This window comes from Cygnus olor, chromosome 2, assembly GCF_009769625.2.
Source record: "Cygnus olor isolate bCygOlo1 chromosome 2, bCygOlo1.pri.v2, whole genome shotgun sequence".
NCBI lineage: Eukaryota > Metazoa > Chordata > Aves > Anseriformes > Anatidae > Cygnus > Cygnus olor.
The window spans coordinates 117932370-117948393 of NC_049170.1; the positions used below are offsets into that span (position 1 = coordinate 117932370).

General features: G+C 34.6%; 1 protein-coding gene across 6 annotated transcripts in view; it reads left to right on the forward strand.

Moving 5' to 3' along the window:
* SNTG1 (syntrophin gamma 1) overlaps positions 1-16024 on the forward strand; it is a 363432-nt gene that overhangs the window by 324254 nt on the left and 23154 nt on the right. For all 6 annotated transcript variants that reach the window (XM_040550360.1, XM_040550362.1, XM_040550361.1 and 3 more), the window contains 2 exons: positions 8257-8409; positions 15412-15504. In XM_040550360.1, the coding sequence (XP_040406294.1) occupies positions 8257-8409; positions 15412-15504 (246 nt within the window). The remainder of the gene's footprint in view (positions 1-8256; positions 8410-15411; positions 15505-16024) is intronic.

Consider the following 16024-nt stretch of genomic DNA (forward strand, 5'->3'; position numbering starts at 1 on the left):
CAGGAAGCTTATTCAGGTGTCATATCAGATCTGAATTGAAATGTGATGGTAGTTATGAAAAGAAGTCTATGCTGGCAGTATGTCAGAATGGTGAATCACTGATGTTTATATCTGATATCATTCACATCAGCGTAGCTATACTTTTCTTACTATAGTAGTAATTAGGATCAACTCGGTATCTCAGATGACTTGTGTTTCCTCCCTCATTTTTTAGCTGTTAGTGTATAAATTGCTCAAATGCAGCTACGTTATTTTTCCCAATTGAATGTCCTGTAATTTTGTTCTTCATCCCCAATAAGTCACATAACATCTAGATCTCATCTAGGAAAAATAGACGTTGTGTTTTGTGGGAAAAAAATAATTTCTAATATTGCTTCAGATATTTTTAATAGGAAAAGGATGATATAGAATCATAGGAAACTACATAAAATGTATATATATTAAGATAAAGTTTAAAATGAATGCCAATAGACTCATAAATATTTAAAGTGAAGGTACAGACTATATTTTGAGGTGTATTATCAATATAATTTGGTCAATGGCTAAGGCTTACATCCTGGTATGATTTCAATAAAGTACTTTATGCAAATTCAAAACTGCTTAGGAGGTATAAGTAATGGATCCCTTTTATGAACAGGTTAATACTGCATCTAGGGAACATTACATTTTCAGCCAATTTTGACACTTGTAAAAAAGTGCTAAATTGTTGAGTGTTTCACTTCTAAGTAGTTGAAGTAATTTTATGTCCTGCTGCTCTATATGTTAAGTATATTTAATGTTTCCAAAGAAAAGAGGTTCTGTTCCCACTTTAACTTGTATTACAGTTGTGTTATAAGATAACAATAAAAGTAGAAGTCATAAATGTTCTCCTTGTCCACCGGCATTAAAACCATCATTAAGTTGTCTTCAGCTATACAACAAAGAAAACTGTTAGGTGCTAGTGTCATTCAGTACTGAAATACAGCTCCTACCAAGGCTGTTGAATTTCCATCATTGTATCCTATTAAGCATAAGCAGGTGTGTAGCTGCTCCTGCCTTGAATAGAGATGCGTACTAGATGACCACATTTCTGACCTGATCTTCCTTTTATTCTGTGGTTCTGTATGTGATGTCAATTCATTTCTCTTTGATGGGTACATAGTGGTAGAATTCCTATTTCTGTTGTGTTGTTAATTTGGATACATTCAATGGGCCTTTTTTGAAAGCAGACAGTTTTATTATTGCATGACAACTAACACTGTATAAAGACTTCATAAATTTTTATTTGATTCAGAAAAGGAAGACGTTTCAAATGTAAAGTTTCTAAATAAGGTTCTGTTTCTCTTTAATTTTAGATACATATTTTTAATGGAGGGGGGATTATTATTATTATTATTGTTTTGTATAATATTATATTTTAGTAGATATATATCAGTAGATAGTATAAACTGTCTACTCTTGGGAAAACTCAGTTGAGTTTGGCTGTGGCAGCCACCGTTAGAGTCTGATCCTGCTTCCTGGAAGAAATAATAAGATAAATACACAGAAAGAAAGGGAAAAGAATAACAAATACAGAAGATATATACTTAAATGATTCTTGCAATCTCTCTGTTGGTTAAAGGCATCAGTTCTTCCCTCTTCTAAGAAATTTAATTCTTATTCTTCCAATATCTGTGCCCTTTACAAGGTAGATATTTAAAAGACCTTTTCTTACCTTTAAAACAAATGCATCTAAAGTTGGAAAACAAACAAACATATAGATAACCATGTAAGAATTATAAGGACTTTTCTTCCACCTGATTTCTCCTTCCAGTTTGTCTTTGAATCAGGTGCTTCTTTTCGTTTCTTGCAGAGTTGCATAGCCACTTGAAGGAAGAATAGTGTATCCTGTTCTCATTTCTTATGAGCAGTAACGTAACATCCCCTAACAGCTGGGAAAAGCAGGGAAAATTCTTCTTTCCTTACACGATAGAGATAGAACATGTTCAGAAAGAAATCTTCAAAACAGTAGCAGTCAAATTTTGCTCAGAATGTCTGTATTTTGCAGTAGATCTTGATTTATTTTTGAGGACAGCAAATGTTTCCTCCCATACCAGAAGCAGACACTGCAGTTACAAAGGATGTATGCTCCAGAACAGCCCACAAAGGTGTTTCAGGGGTTGGTTCTCTTTCTTTGTATGTTCGTTCGTTTGTTTGTATATGACATGTATGAAACAATTTCATATTTTTCCCAAATTATTTCAAAGAACTGATTGAGCAGTTTTAACTAAAGTTGAACATAAAAAATATCCTTAGACTGGCAACTAGTATGGAAAAAATGATAAGCACAATTACTTAAATTAGAGAAACTTGTAAACAAAGGCTTAGAATGCTAATATATGAGCATTGCTATCGGTTATTGAAATGTTTACTCTTCTGGGATCTGTTCTCAAATTTCATTTCCAGCCAATAATGCCTCAGAGTTTGGAAAGGTACAATACTTTAATAACTCTCCAAAGAGGCCATCAGCACATTTTAACTTTTTGCTTGTAATTACCTTGCACTCTGATTTTTCTTTAGGAGAAAACAACTACCAATGCTTCTCTGGAAAGTATTAAAATAGGTTTTTGTTCGTTTGTTTTGTTATTTGCCTCAAAGATGAATTGTCTTTATAAAAACTTCTGAAAATTGTCCTCATATAGCATTAAAATGAATACATTTCTGGGTGGAGGTTATTAAGGAACAAACAGGTACAATTATGGCACTGACTCGGGAGAAACCTATATTCAGACTCTTTCTCTGAATAAAATAAGTCTTTGAGCCTGCATCATCTTTTAGTCAGGCAGAATAGGAAATTAATTTTACATTCGAGCTTAGTGATTTACCTATTAGGTTACAAGGAATGAACATCGTTTCTCTCAAGCAACCACAAAGATGTTTCTAATGGAAATTTAATTGAAGCTAAAATTTATCCTGTACTTGTAATGATTTTTCCCCTTCAGAATGCATATTTTCACAAAATTTGAACATTAAAAAATATTCTACCCATTGTTTTATCTGACATTGTGTCAATTTAAATACATATATTTATACAATTGCAACATTTTTTTCCTCATGTTTTTTGACTTTAAAGTTCAGAAGGGTCCAAAAAAAAAAACAAACCCAAGACATATGCCTGCATGCAGATGACATAGGGTGGTTTTTTTTCATTATTATTTGATTAATGAGGATAAGTTGGAGAAAGAGTATCTCTTTTTTTCAATTGAGTGAATCTGTTCCCTGCTGCCTATAAATGCTATTAGAAATATCTCCATAGCAACTAATGGTGATGCTTGAGAAAAGTGTTCCCAAAGTTTCAGATAAAGAAATAGATCATTAGTATCCCTTAGAAAGAAGTATTTTGTTTATGTAGGTGGAGATAATAAGTGAAAGGTGGCAAAAACAGTAAAATAATCAGGGCACTGATGCCAGCAGGTGCAAAGGCATGATGTGATTATTTTTTACAGTTACTTTGGTATTATTTTAGAGTCATTCTTGAATTGATGGGAGAGAGCTTTTTGTCTTCAGAGTTTAGATGCTAGATTTGAATCTTGTTTATGATAGGACAGATACCTTTTTATTTCAGGAATGTCTAAAGTAGTCAAAAAAAACCACACAAGTTTTGTTTATTTTCTCATTGATGCATTATTAAGAATTATAGCTAATATTGCAAACATTAATGTTTACATCATTTTTACAGTGGAAATAAAACTTACTTAAATGTCAAGGTCTTTCTTTTTGTGTATGTAAATAACTATGATTGAGATGGTTTTGAACATCTTACACAGATTGTTGCTCACACCAAAAACTGCTTACCAGCATCACTAATACTACAGTTCAACCTCCAAATTACTTTGTATATTATATATAACGTATATTTAACAGGTAAACCAGTATTCCAGGCAGTTATTGAGTATCTCCTCTTGCGTAAAAGTCATGCCATGAGCATGAAGCAGGTAGACTTAGTTTTGTTTGACCTTTATAGAATAGAACAGTGCTTTCCCTGACTGTAGTAAAAGTTAAGGGTCTCTTGCACCTTAGTGAATTTAGCTAAGAGCTAAAATATGAATATTTGGTGGATCCATCACACATAAAATGAAAAGATCCAAGTAATCTAAAAGAAGTACTGTTGCTTTTGGAGAGGGCAGTATTTTAAAGGAGGAAAGATTCCCTCTGCAGAAGAGAATATGATGTCACTACTCAGTGATAAAGAAGTACTCTGCCTTAATTTGAAAGGACCTGCCTAATGAGCCGTGCTTGGTTCCCTTTAGACAAATTTATTACTCTCACTTAACATGGACATCATTATGAATTAGGCAAGCAGGAATCATACCATACTGTCAGCAGAGATGCTGGATTACCCTGAAGCTGGGTGTAAGCCAAAGACTTTCCTCACAGCTCATCCTTCAGCAGGGCTACTTTCCTTCCAGTAGGGAATTAGCATAGTGCTACAAGCTTTGTGACTGTTCCCCTTCAGAGCGTCTATATTAATTCATACTGAGAACATCAGGGACAAATGGTACAGATGATCATTAGCAGTATGAAAGAGTAGTTACAAAATAACATGAAATTAGCTAAAGTCCATCATTGATTAGTGGGTGGTTATAAAAATACAGGTTCTCCAGCTTTTGAACTGGATACAACATATTGTAACTGAAGTAACTATTCTGTAAAAGTCAATTAGTGAAGCTTCCTTCTTAATCCAGGCTTGTTTTTGAGACTCCTGTCAGGTTTATCCTAAATTTGCAGAGTTTAGGACTCCTGACAAGTTTATAGTTGTATTCCTAAGACAAAATTTCATATTGCTACTTTTCCAAGGATATTTGAACAGCTGTCTTTTAACTTTGTATACATATTGTTTCCTACATCTATCTATATCTATAAATGAAAACATGTTTAAATCTATGATATGGTATATAGGTTTCACTTTTTACATACTTGAGTACAAATGAAAACTTAAAGAAAGGTCTCATAGCAAAAGGGAGCAGAAGCGATACTAAAGAGAGCCTTGCAGAGTCATCAAATTGTTTTTAAACATAGAACAAAATACCGCTAAGAAGGAAATGAATATCTCATTTGTATGGTGACAACACATTGTAAACTAAAATATACCAATTAAATATAGTTGACTGGAACTTTTCTTACCATGCATTTAACCATAGACATGGATATCAAAATCACATGTACATAGAGATCATCAGATTACAATTAATTAAAAATAAATAAATTTTTGTTCTGTGGAAAATGTTTATGTTGAATTTTGTTTTCATTCCAAATAAGAAAAGTTAAGTTCCTGTAATATTTCAAATTATTTTTCTATGCTATTTTTCTGGTACGAAGAAGTTTTGTTTTGAAATTTACTTTTCATCATTTTTATTACTTTGCATTACTCTGTTTTGTTAATGAATATATTGTGTATGTTATTAGTCACAATTTGATGTAGTAGTTGAAATATTCTAAATTTTTTGTATGTAAGCCACCGAGAGGAAATGCTATCTAATATTGATTAGATCCTCTCTAAATCCAAGTATGTCCTCATTTTGATATAGAAATAGCAAAACCATGGCTTAATATTCCAAATCCAGTTTCTCTCTTCTTTCTTGTTTCATCTTCTAGGATTGATGAAATACTTAAAATTTAGTACAATTACTGCTAGCAATATTGGTAATAAAATACAAAAGCCTTTATTTAATCACTTCAAAAGACTGTTCTGAGGTTTTTGCACTTTTCAAACACATTTTATCAGAGATCAGTGTCAGTGTAACTATTAACACTTCCGTTTTCACAGTTTCTAAAAGAAATCAACACTTTTTCACAGCCAACATATTCTTCGCAATAGGAAAAAAAAAGACAGTGAGAATATGAGTCTCACAGTGTAACTTAAAAACATCAAACCTTAACTGTACCCAGCTAAACACAGGTAGGTATTCTGGAACCAAGAATTACACTTCCTTCCATTTAAAAACAGGGCCTGTTAGTTCAATTGCTTTTAGTGACAGTGATTCCTGTGATCCCACATAGTTCCATAGAGTTGTTTCAAAAAATGCCAGTTTCAGGCACAGTTGAATTATTATTTTTTTCTCTATTGGCTATTGTTAAGAATAGTTGAAGATGAGATTGAGGAGTTTTTTAGTTTCATCCGAGGTTATAGGTATGAAAATCCTTCCCTGGGAATGATATGTACCTTATACATTAGTTTTGTTAAACTCCATGCTGAATAGGTCCTTTTGATTATGGACCAATAGATCCATTCAGTCAGGCGTAGGTAGCTCTGGGACTCTAATGAATTTCAGACCCCACTTAAGACCTGTTAGGCAAGATGTACTGTTACACTGTATGAAGTAGCTGTTCTTTCCTGAAGGAGTGAGCACTTTTATTCATCCAGTTCCTACTGATGGGGTTTGTATTATCGGGTGCTAGATGATATGTTTTATGTTGCTACACATACTCACAAGGTGAAACACTTGTCATAGTGCTGCTGTTCTGTGCACTTTGAGGTTAAGCATGCAGTAGAGCATAGTTGTCGTTGACAGCAACCTAGACATTATGAAAACCTGATGTGAGTGGAATTGACACTTTAGTTTTACGTGAAGGGCCGAGGTGGAGGGGCAGAGAGAATTAGACAAAAGTATTTGTCATAGGACACAGGCTGTTGTTTAGTCATATCTAACTAATTCAAATACATAGCCCTCTCAACACCTGGAAAAAGATGTTAATTTGGGAGAATATTTATTTTCGGAAATGCTGTTTTTAAGATCTAACAACCTATGTTCATTCTGTTTTTTTTTCCATCCATTACTTAATGCTGTAGAGGTTAGGACTTGATGAAAGATAGGTAAAGAAGGAGATGATTGCTTCACAACTGTTGGTCTTTTTAAAATCTGAACAACTCAGTTTTGTCATGATGATTGCAAAGAGAGCTTGTGTTGTCTCTACAGCTGCCTTTTTCTAGACACTAAAGCAATTTTGAACCAAGAGCATCCACGAGTGCCTGCTGTCCTAAACCTTCAGCAAGTCAGTCATATATCCACTGAATGAAAAGAAAGGAAGGAAATAATGCGTACTCTACCGTCGCCAACTTACCTGCTCAAGTGTAAAAATTTCATAGAGATTCCTGTTTCATTTATTTCCTTACTCTGACAGCTTTAAGTTCCTGGTCATCTGCCCCAGAGAGAATTGGCTTGAACAATATAAAGCTTGTATCCACTAATTATGGTCCCCTTGGTTTATTTGAGTTGGGTATAACCAGATGATGATGCTGTCCTGCAAGTCCTTTACTGATCTCAACTGTGCCCTCTGCAACTGAGTAGCATTGTAGAAGTTGCACCCAGGCTACATATATCCAAATTTCCAGAACTGTTTGCAAGGACAGCTGGTGAGCCTGTGGTTTGTGACAGCTGCTTTGCTGTAGTACAGACAACATTAATTAAAACTGCTTCTGCAAGTGTATTTTTCACAAGGATGAATTACATGCCAGAATTTTAGCATAAAGCATCCTCTACTTTTTCAGGAAAAGAAAAAAAATAATTGAATAACATTTAAGTGATGGATTTTCTGATTAACTTGGTTATTTTTTGATTTAGTGCCAATTACAAATGCTAGCAATCATTAAATGCTATATATTTCTGAAATCTGACATCTCTGTACGTTATGTTGAAAGTAAAGCCAAAAGTAACTTCCTTCTCCAGTTCCAAAGCCAGCAACCTAACCACTGGCTTCCAATATGGTCTCTAATGGTAATATGCAGCCATAGATAAATTTTACAGTGGATTTTGTAAACATTAGAAGTGAGGATTTGATTTATCTAGTCTCCATAGGCAAAATACGACAGATGGACTTATCAAATGCTTAAATAAATCTCTTGCTTCCTTTTGCCAGCCTTTCAGACTAGCATGGGAGAGTCAAATAGGTCAGAGAAGCTGATCTTTGTGTTCTCATGTGAATAGAAAGTAGTTGCCTTTTTCTATAATTTATCTAATTTAAAGGCATATAGCTGATAAGTGATTTTTTAAGATATTGAAAAATATGCCAGATATGCTGTTTTTCTGTACCATCCTGAATATTGGGGTCCTGTTTAAAATTCTTTGAGATGTCAATGTTTAGACCAAAACTCTTATTTTCAGTTCCTCATCCCTCATTAGTTACTACAGCGTGGCAAAATTAAAAATGTCATTTAGACATGCTAGGTTTGGAGCATGGATGTTTGCAATAAAAAATAGTTGATGTATGTCAGATTATATAACTTCACGTTTTCATCAGGACAGTGATCTACTGGATCGTCGGAAACATTGTTTTGGTGTCCAGTCTGAATCTGGAGAAGATCTTTACTTTTCTGTGGAATTAGAGTCTGACCTAACACTATGGGAAAAAGCCTTCCAGACTGCAACTTTTTTAGAAGTTGAAAGAATACAGGTGAGAACAACTGCCTTAATGAGTACCTTTTGGTACATTAACACGCAATTTAAGAAATTCTCTGGCCTCCTGGAACTCTCAAATTATTATTATTTTATGTATGTAATTTTGTAAATCTCCTTTTGATGTTCCCAAGCAGCTTGCAATCTAAAGTTCAGAAGAGACCAGCTCTGAGTTATTATGGCTAGATGACATATAGCTGTTAACTAAAGTTCATGGACAAAAGAAGATGAACAATGTATAGATCAAGGAGAAAACAGCTATTTAGATACTCTTACTTTCTTGTGTTATTGGATAACGTAAGAACACCTTACATGAATTAAATTGTCCTTGCAATAAGCAGGAGTGAGAGTACACTGAGAGTGCTAATTGGTATAAGCTGTACCTCTGGTACTTTATTCTTTTTTTCACATTTTTCTTGTTTCTTGGATATCTACTCAATTGTAAGTTGACAGAGCAGAGTTGGATGACATTCTGGTACAGATTAGTAATGGATTTTTATTGAATATCAGAGTGGTTATATTTACAGATAACCATTCTTTCTCATGTGGCAAAAAAAAAATGTATTTTGATTTACAATAGGAGGAAAAAAACCCACACAATTATAATTCACCTAATCCTAGTGGTTATTTTAATTTTCAAATCATAAATAATATGTGTGGATGGAACAATTTTAGTTGAGGTTGCCATGAGTTCTTCTGTACACACTCCTACAAAAATCCTATTACTGTATCACCCTGTGCAAATATTGGCTAATACTCAATTTCCATTCACTCATTTTCTGCATCCTCCTGTGAACACAAGCATGACAGTATTTATTATTATTATTGTTGTTGTTGTTGTTTTGTTGTTTTTTACTATTATTGTTATTATTACTGTTATTTAGACAACTGTTAGTCTACAATTGTTTATATACTACCCCTCTTCTGACCTATAAGCCAACATTGCAGATAGACTGAGCTAGTATACAATAACAAAGATCCATTTTGCAAAAGCCATACTTCTGTCAGTTTTAATACATATTACCATCACTGAAGGAGGAGCCTGAGAAGGTTCAATTTTTATCTTTAGGTTGATGCACTCTGCTACCTTTTACAGGAGATATTCTTACCTTTTGAGCTCCGATTGTTGTGCTGAAAAATGTAAATGTAAAAATGTAGTTTTTCTGTATAAAATTTGCAACAACATATATCCTCTGCTACTAAATATTTAAGATACTTTGTCTTTCTCATATAACTATAACATTATTTGCAGAAGCAAATAATGTGCACTAGTGTGTAGCTTTCTGCTACATCAGTAAAGAAGATTTGGCGATTTTCTCAAATAACTTTTAGCCAAGAAGCCACTTTATATTTGTTTGTCTCTGGTATTGATTCATGCTGGAGCATCCCTAATAAAGTTTTTTTTTTTTTTTTCTTTTCTCTTGGGTTTTAGAACTACATTTATTCAGAATTGCTCCCATATCTTCTAAAAAGACTTCCTCTAAAACACTTAATCTAAGATTTTTAATTTTCACCTTTTGTATCACTCAACTGATGTTCAAAGTAGCAGTTAAGAACTCAAAATATTAATTTCCTGGGACTGAACAATTATAGCATATTTGATAAAGTGGACAAACAGCTATCTTACGATATCTTTTCATTGTGGAGCACACACCTATGATTTCACCTTTTTTCTTTATTTTCTTGCCTCTCTTTCCATATCCCAGTTTGGAAAGAAAATAAAACAAAAACTAACAATTTTTAATATAACTGGCCTTGGTTTCCCTATTTGTCATTCAGAAATCCATTACTGCTTTTATGCACCAATTTGCAGATTCATATAAAATCTGTTTTGAATAACTAGTGTTAAAATTTGTCTCTGAAAAGTTGTTTCATTTCTCTGTGAGCAAAAAAAAAAAAAAAAAAAAAAGCAGGGGTTCAAAATCAAGGCATCAACTGCAAATGTTTACTAAAATTCTGTTTTATGCAGTCATATTTGTGAATATGTGAATATTTGTGAATATGTGAATATTCATATTTCATATAAATGATAATCCAGCTTTGTGCAGGTTTATCTTATTATGCAGTGATATAATTTTGAGAACAGAGCTGCAGCTTAAAACTGCCATTCATAAGTATTCAAATGTGTTGCAAATTATGCCATAATCATACAAATAATAGCAGTGTTTCTCAACTAGTATAAATTGCCATTAACCTCTGTTGAGGTTAATTGGGGCTCTATTCTGATATATTTCTAAAGAATATATCACAATTGCAAATATTTTTGAAATGTGTCATCATAACTATGTAAACAATTCTATTTAAACCTAATTTGTAGCTCCTGCCAGGCATATATCTAAAACAAAAATAAGACAGACAGGTCTTTTTTTAGGAAAGAAATATATTACAGGAGAGTGTGGTGGTTTTACCTGTCTGGGCAGCTGAACTCCACCACAACCATTCTCTCCCTCTCTCTCCTCAAAGGAAAAGGGGGAGAAAATAGAATGAAAAGGGCTCAAGTGTTATGATAAGGACAGGGAGATCACTCAACAGTTATCATCACAGACGAAGCAGACTCAGCATGGGGAGAATAGAGAAATTTATTACCTATTACTATCAAGCTAGAGAAGTGAGGAACACAGAAAACAAACTAAACCACCTTCCCTCCATCCACCCTCTCCTACCTCCTCCCCCCAAGCGGCGCAGCGGAACGGGACAATGGGGGCTGCAGTCAGTCCCTAACACTTTGTCTCCGCCGCCTCCTCACGGTCACTCTCTGCCCCTGCTCCACGTGGGGTCCCTCCCACGGGATGCCATCCTTCCTGAACTGAGCCTGCAGGGCTCTTCAAGAACTGCTCCCACATGGCTCCGTACCATGGGGGTCCATCCCCCAGGAGCAAACTGCTCAATCACGGGTCCCCCATGGGCGGCAGCTCCCCCCAGACCCCTTGCTCCTGCGTGGGCTCCTCTCCACGGGCTGCAGCTCCGGCCTGGGGCCTGCTCCTGCGGGGGCTCTCCATGGGCCGCAGCCTCCTCCAGGCCACATCCACCTGCTCCACGTGGGCTCCTCCATGGGCTGCAGCATGGAGATCTGCTCCATGTGGGAACCCTGGGCTGCAGGGGGACAGCCTGCTCCACCAGGGGCCTCTCCACAGGCCACAGGGGAACTGCTGCTGCCTGCCTGGAGCACCTCCTGCCCTCCTTGTGCAGTGACCTTGGGGTCTGCAAGGCTGGTTCTCACTCCTTGCTCTCCCAGCTGCTGTTGTGCAGCACTTTTTTTTTTTTTTTTAATTTTTTTTCCCCTTTCTTAAATCTGCTCTTAGAGAGGCACAAACAACATCACTTACTGGCTTGGCTCTGGGCAGTGGCAGGTCCCTTTGGAACTGGCTGAAACTGGCCCTTATCTGACATGGGGCAGCTTCTGGATTCTTCTCACAGAGGCCACCACTGCAGTCCCCTGCTACCAAAACCTTGTCATGTAAACCCAATACAGAGAGAGAGACAGTCAAGCTGACTAATTGGGCAATAATGTGGTATGATAATGTAGTTCATGTCATTATAATGTTACAGTCACCCTTTAGTTAGTTTTCTTTAGAGTATCAAAAGTTGCTAATTCATGTTTATAAACGTAAAAGAAAGAAAAAAAAAAAATCAGTTAAAATGGAGATCCATTTTCCATGCTGTTTCACCACACTATGAAGAATCATGAAACTAAAACATGTATAATGAAATGCAATTATATATGATTCCCAAGTTCCTTTCAATTTCCTACTACTTTATGCTAAAATTTTCACCATTTCCTTCTAGATTTTTTTCTTGCTGTTCTTCTTTTTATCATTGTAGTTGCTTGTTCCCTAATATAGGGATTATTGTGTAAACTACTTTGTAGTACCATATTTTAAAAGTTTGTCTCCATTGAAGTTGAATCTGAGTTTGAAAGTCTGAGTTATATCTTGGACTAATAGTATGGTTTCCCTTAGCTTCAGAAATAGCTTACAGTATGCTCACAATTTATAATTCTTTCTGGAAATTAAACTAGGTGTTATTGAGGGAGTAGAGTATAAAGAAGATAATACATTTCTCCTTCAGCCTCTGACCTGCTGAATTATTCATAAACTCAATTTAAGATTCTGTATTGTGTGAATAAGAAACAAATGCTGAAATATATTCTTTTGGGAAGGGGATGCTTCAGTTTTGAAAAGTTGTTGTGGGGTGTTTTTTTTGTTGTTGTTGTTTGTTTTTTTCTTTTTTTTTTGGAGGGAGAGTCAGGCTGGTTGTGGTTTTCTTTTATGAGCAGTATGTGAGAAACCAGAAATCAAAGCCGAACTTTCACAATAAATTTTTTAGCAGTCATTCTCGAAGTTTTAAACTGTATGCTAAAAGCATATTAACTTTTTATGAACTTTTATGAATTTAATCATATAAACTTAATAATCAAATCTCCTAGGAATAATTTCTTCACAGAATCAGCTACTTCACTGGTAATCTGCACCTTACAACGCAGTTTCTTCCCAACAATACTGATACTGTGCTGAAGTAGATGATATTTCTCAACAAGCTGTGCACTGCCTTGCAGAAAGAACCTTCAGTCTGGGAAGTGGGTAGCTTTTTCAGAGCAGCATTGAGCCCAGGCAGATATGTTTTGCTTCTCATAAATGTTATCTTCTCAGTGAGGCTAATAAACCCAGGCAAAGAGCTATGCTTAAGCCATGCTCTTCCAGAGGTAGCCATGCTAGCTCAGTGTGTTGCTGCAAAGTGCATTGTAGGTTAGACTTCTGCTGTTGAGGTGGGAGGCCAGATGAGTTAGACGATGGTGATACATATTTTAAATCTGAAATCTGTCTCCTTGACAAATTTCAATTCTAAATAAAGTCTATTCTAAATATCTTGAATGTCTGTAAATAGAAATGTGGATGGGTTATGTATCTTGTACAAAATTGGCAAAGTAATTCTACAAAACCACACAGTTTTTGCTTTGCATGCTAAATTGAACATTTTTACGTAGGAGAATGATGAACACTGATGAACAGTCTCATCTTCTTCTGAGATGTTGCCAAAGGCAATATCATCTTGTTTTCTAACAACACTGATTTAGGATCAAAGTTTACATTTTCATAGCAGTTTTATGGTGTAGCTGCTCCAAGAAAAAACACACCCACTTTTATTTGCTACTGTGAATACAAATACCATATGACTGTGACACCATGGAGTTGAAACATTGATTTTATAATTTAAAAAAATCTTCATTTTTTTTTTCATGCCTTAACAATTATAATGATCAAGTGCACCCCTGTACTGTGTAAATTCAGATTTTATACATGTAGCGGAGTACATGAAGTTCTTTCAGTGTTGGAAGAGAATAGACCAGTCCCTTTTCCACCTCCATGGCAGCAATAGGAAGCCTTTTATTTACTGAGGGATGGTTATAGCTTTAAATCACCTTTGTTGTATCACATAATAACATATGATTTGTTGTTACTCAGCAATAGTGCAAAATCCTCTTGTAAAGCATGTGCCATGGATTGTTTTCACTTCTGAGCAACAGAGAATAATTCTTTGTCTATAGACTTGGATTAAGCATTGCACTTGTATTCTACCGATAGCTAGCAGTATCCTTAAGCTGAAATAATAGACATCACTGAATTTGAAACTTGCATTCTAGAGTGCCAAGGTGTATGTACAAAGATTATCCAACAACTGTTTGTGTGTAGTTGAGACTTTATCTGTGAAAGCGATTCACGAAAATACTTCAGTTCCAGAAAAAGAAATCGATATTAAAGAGTGAGAAAGTAAATTTGAAAATAACCAAAGTTCACATATAGCTATGAACTTTGCCATTATCCTTCTTTATGAGCGTTGGAATGTCTATTTCAGCTCTTAGGTGCAGTAAATGCACCTTTCAGGTTCCCATGTTCTGGGGTAGACCACTCAGAATCCAAAATACCCACTCAAAGATATATAAGTAAAGGCCTCTGGTTTGTACTTGACATCAAAAGGCCCAAATTAATAAAGAATATGTTTTTAATTCTGATAATGTAGTTAGTTACATTGTGTCCATGATAATAGTTTATATATATATATATATATATGTATATATAATTTTTTTTTTAACATAGAACAATGGAAGTCTTTGTTCTCATTTGGTACATATGATGTCTACAGCAAGATAGAAAGAATATAACTATAATTAAATTTAATCCAGAAGGTAACATTTCTATAAGATAGAAATAATTTCTTTAAAAACTTACTTAAAGAACTGAAAATGTTTTAAAATTTTCACATTCTTTTATGGTGAACAGTGGTAGCTTAAAATTTTGTATCTGAAGTCAGTCTTCAGGAAAAGCAATAATTTTGGTCCTGAAAATATCATAGATGTCTCACAACATGTATTGAAACATAATGTTACGGAAATAAATAGTCACATATGTTTTAAGAAATCATACAATGAGAAAGTCTTTCAGGATTTTAAGATTTCTCATAGAAACCTTTGAGATGTATTAATCCACTAGCGACAGTATAAAAAGCATTTCATAAGATTATGTCATCTGTTACATGGTCTGAAACTGTCTTTTTCACTGAAATTTATTATGACACAAAAGCACAATAAACCAAATTTTACAAATACTTTTTTTTTTTTCCTAAAAAGCTGAATATTGCAATATTACAGGAAGTTATTGGATTCCAAAGTGAATATGAAAGTTCAAGAACAATGAAACGTTCCTTTTAACAGTTGTTGTTGGTAAACCGCTGAGGTAATTCTGATTCCAATTTATTTTTTCCAGGAAGCAAAGCCTCTTTTTACACTCCTTAGAAACCTTCATCACTGATATAAATTGTCTGATATAAGATATACCTGCAGTAAATTTGCCTATTTACACACAAATGACTTTTTTTTTTTTTTTCCAGATATTAATTTTGAGATATATGTGCATTAAAACAAAGACAAAGAAATTCTGGTCCTAGAAAGAAATTGAAGAAATATGTTCTATGTTAACTGCCTTCTCTGATTTTCCTTTTACAGTGCAAGACATATGCCTGTGTTTTGGAGAGTCATCTTATGGGACTTACCATCGACTTCAGCATGGGCTTTGTCTGTTTTGATGCTGCCACAAAGGTAGAGGTCTAGGACTTTTTTACGTTATGTTACTATAATTCCTCCTAATTTCATATAATTTGGGATAAATAGTACGTCCTTAAAATATATTTATTTTTACTGTTGTAATGGATCATCTTATGTCAACTCTTGTGCTTTAGTTTAAACCTGGGGTGATTTTCTAAATGATGTGAGAAGTTGTATTCTGTTATGTGTGTGTTACTGAAAAGTCAATACCAATGTCAACCTGAGACAAAGTCTTCATTCTTTAATTTCACATGAAAGCCCAGACTGATTCAGTTTGATATTTCTTCCACTGTTGCGTCCTGGTTTTTGAGAGGAAATAATCTGCTTGGATTCAAGATGATATATAAGCTTTAAAAAGAACCTTTCTGTTTTCATGTTGCATGAGTATGTGTGTTATTACAGCAATTCCCAATATATATTTTTTTAGACATTTTTCTTCAGTTGTCTGTAAAAAAGAGAAATATAATCATACAAATGTCTGTGTTGAAGTATACTTCTACTGCCTAACTCCTCT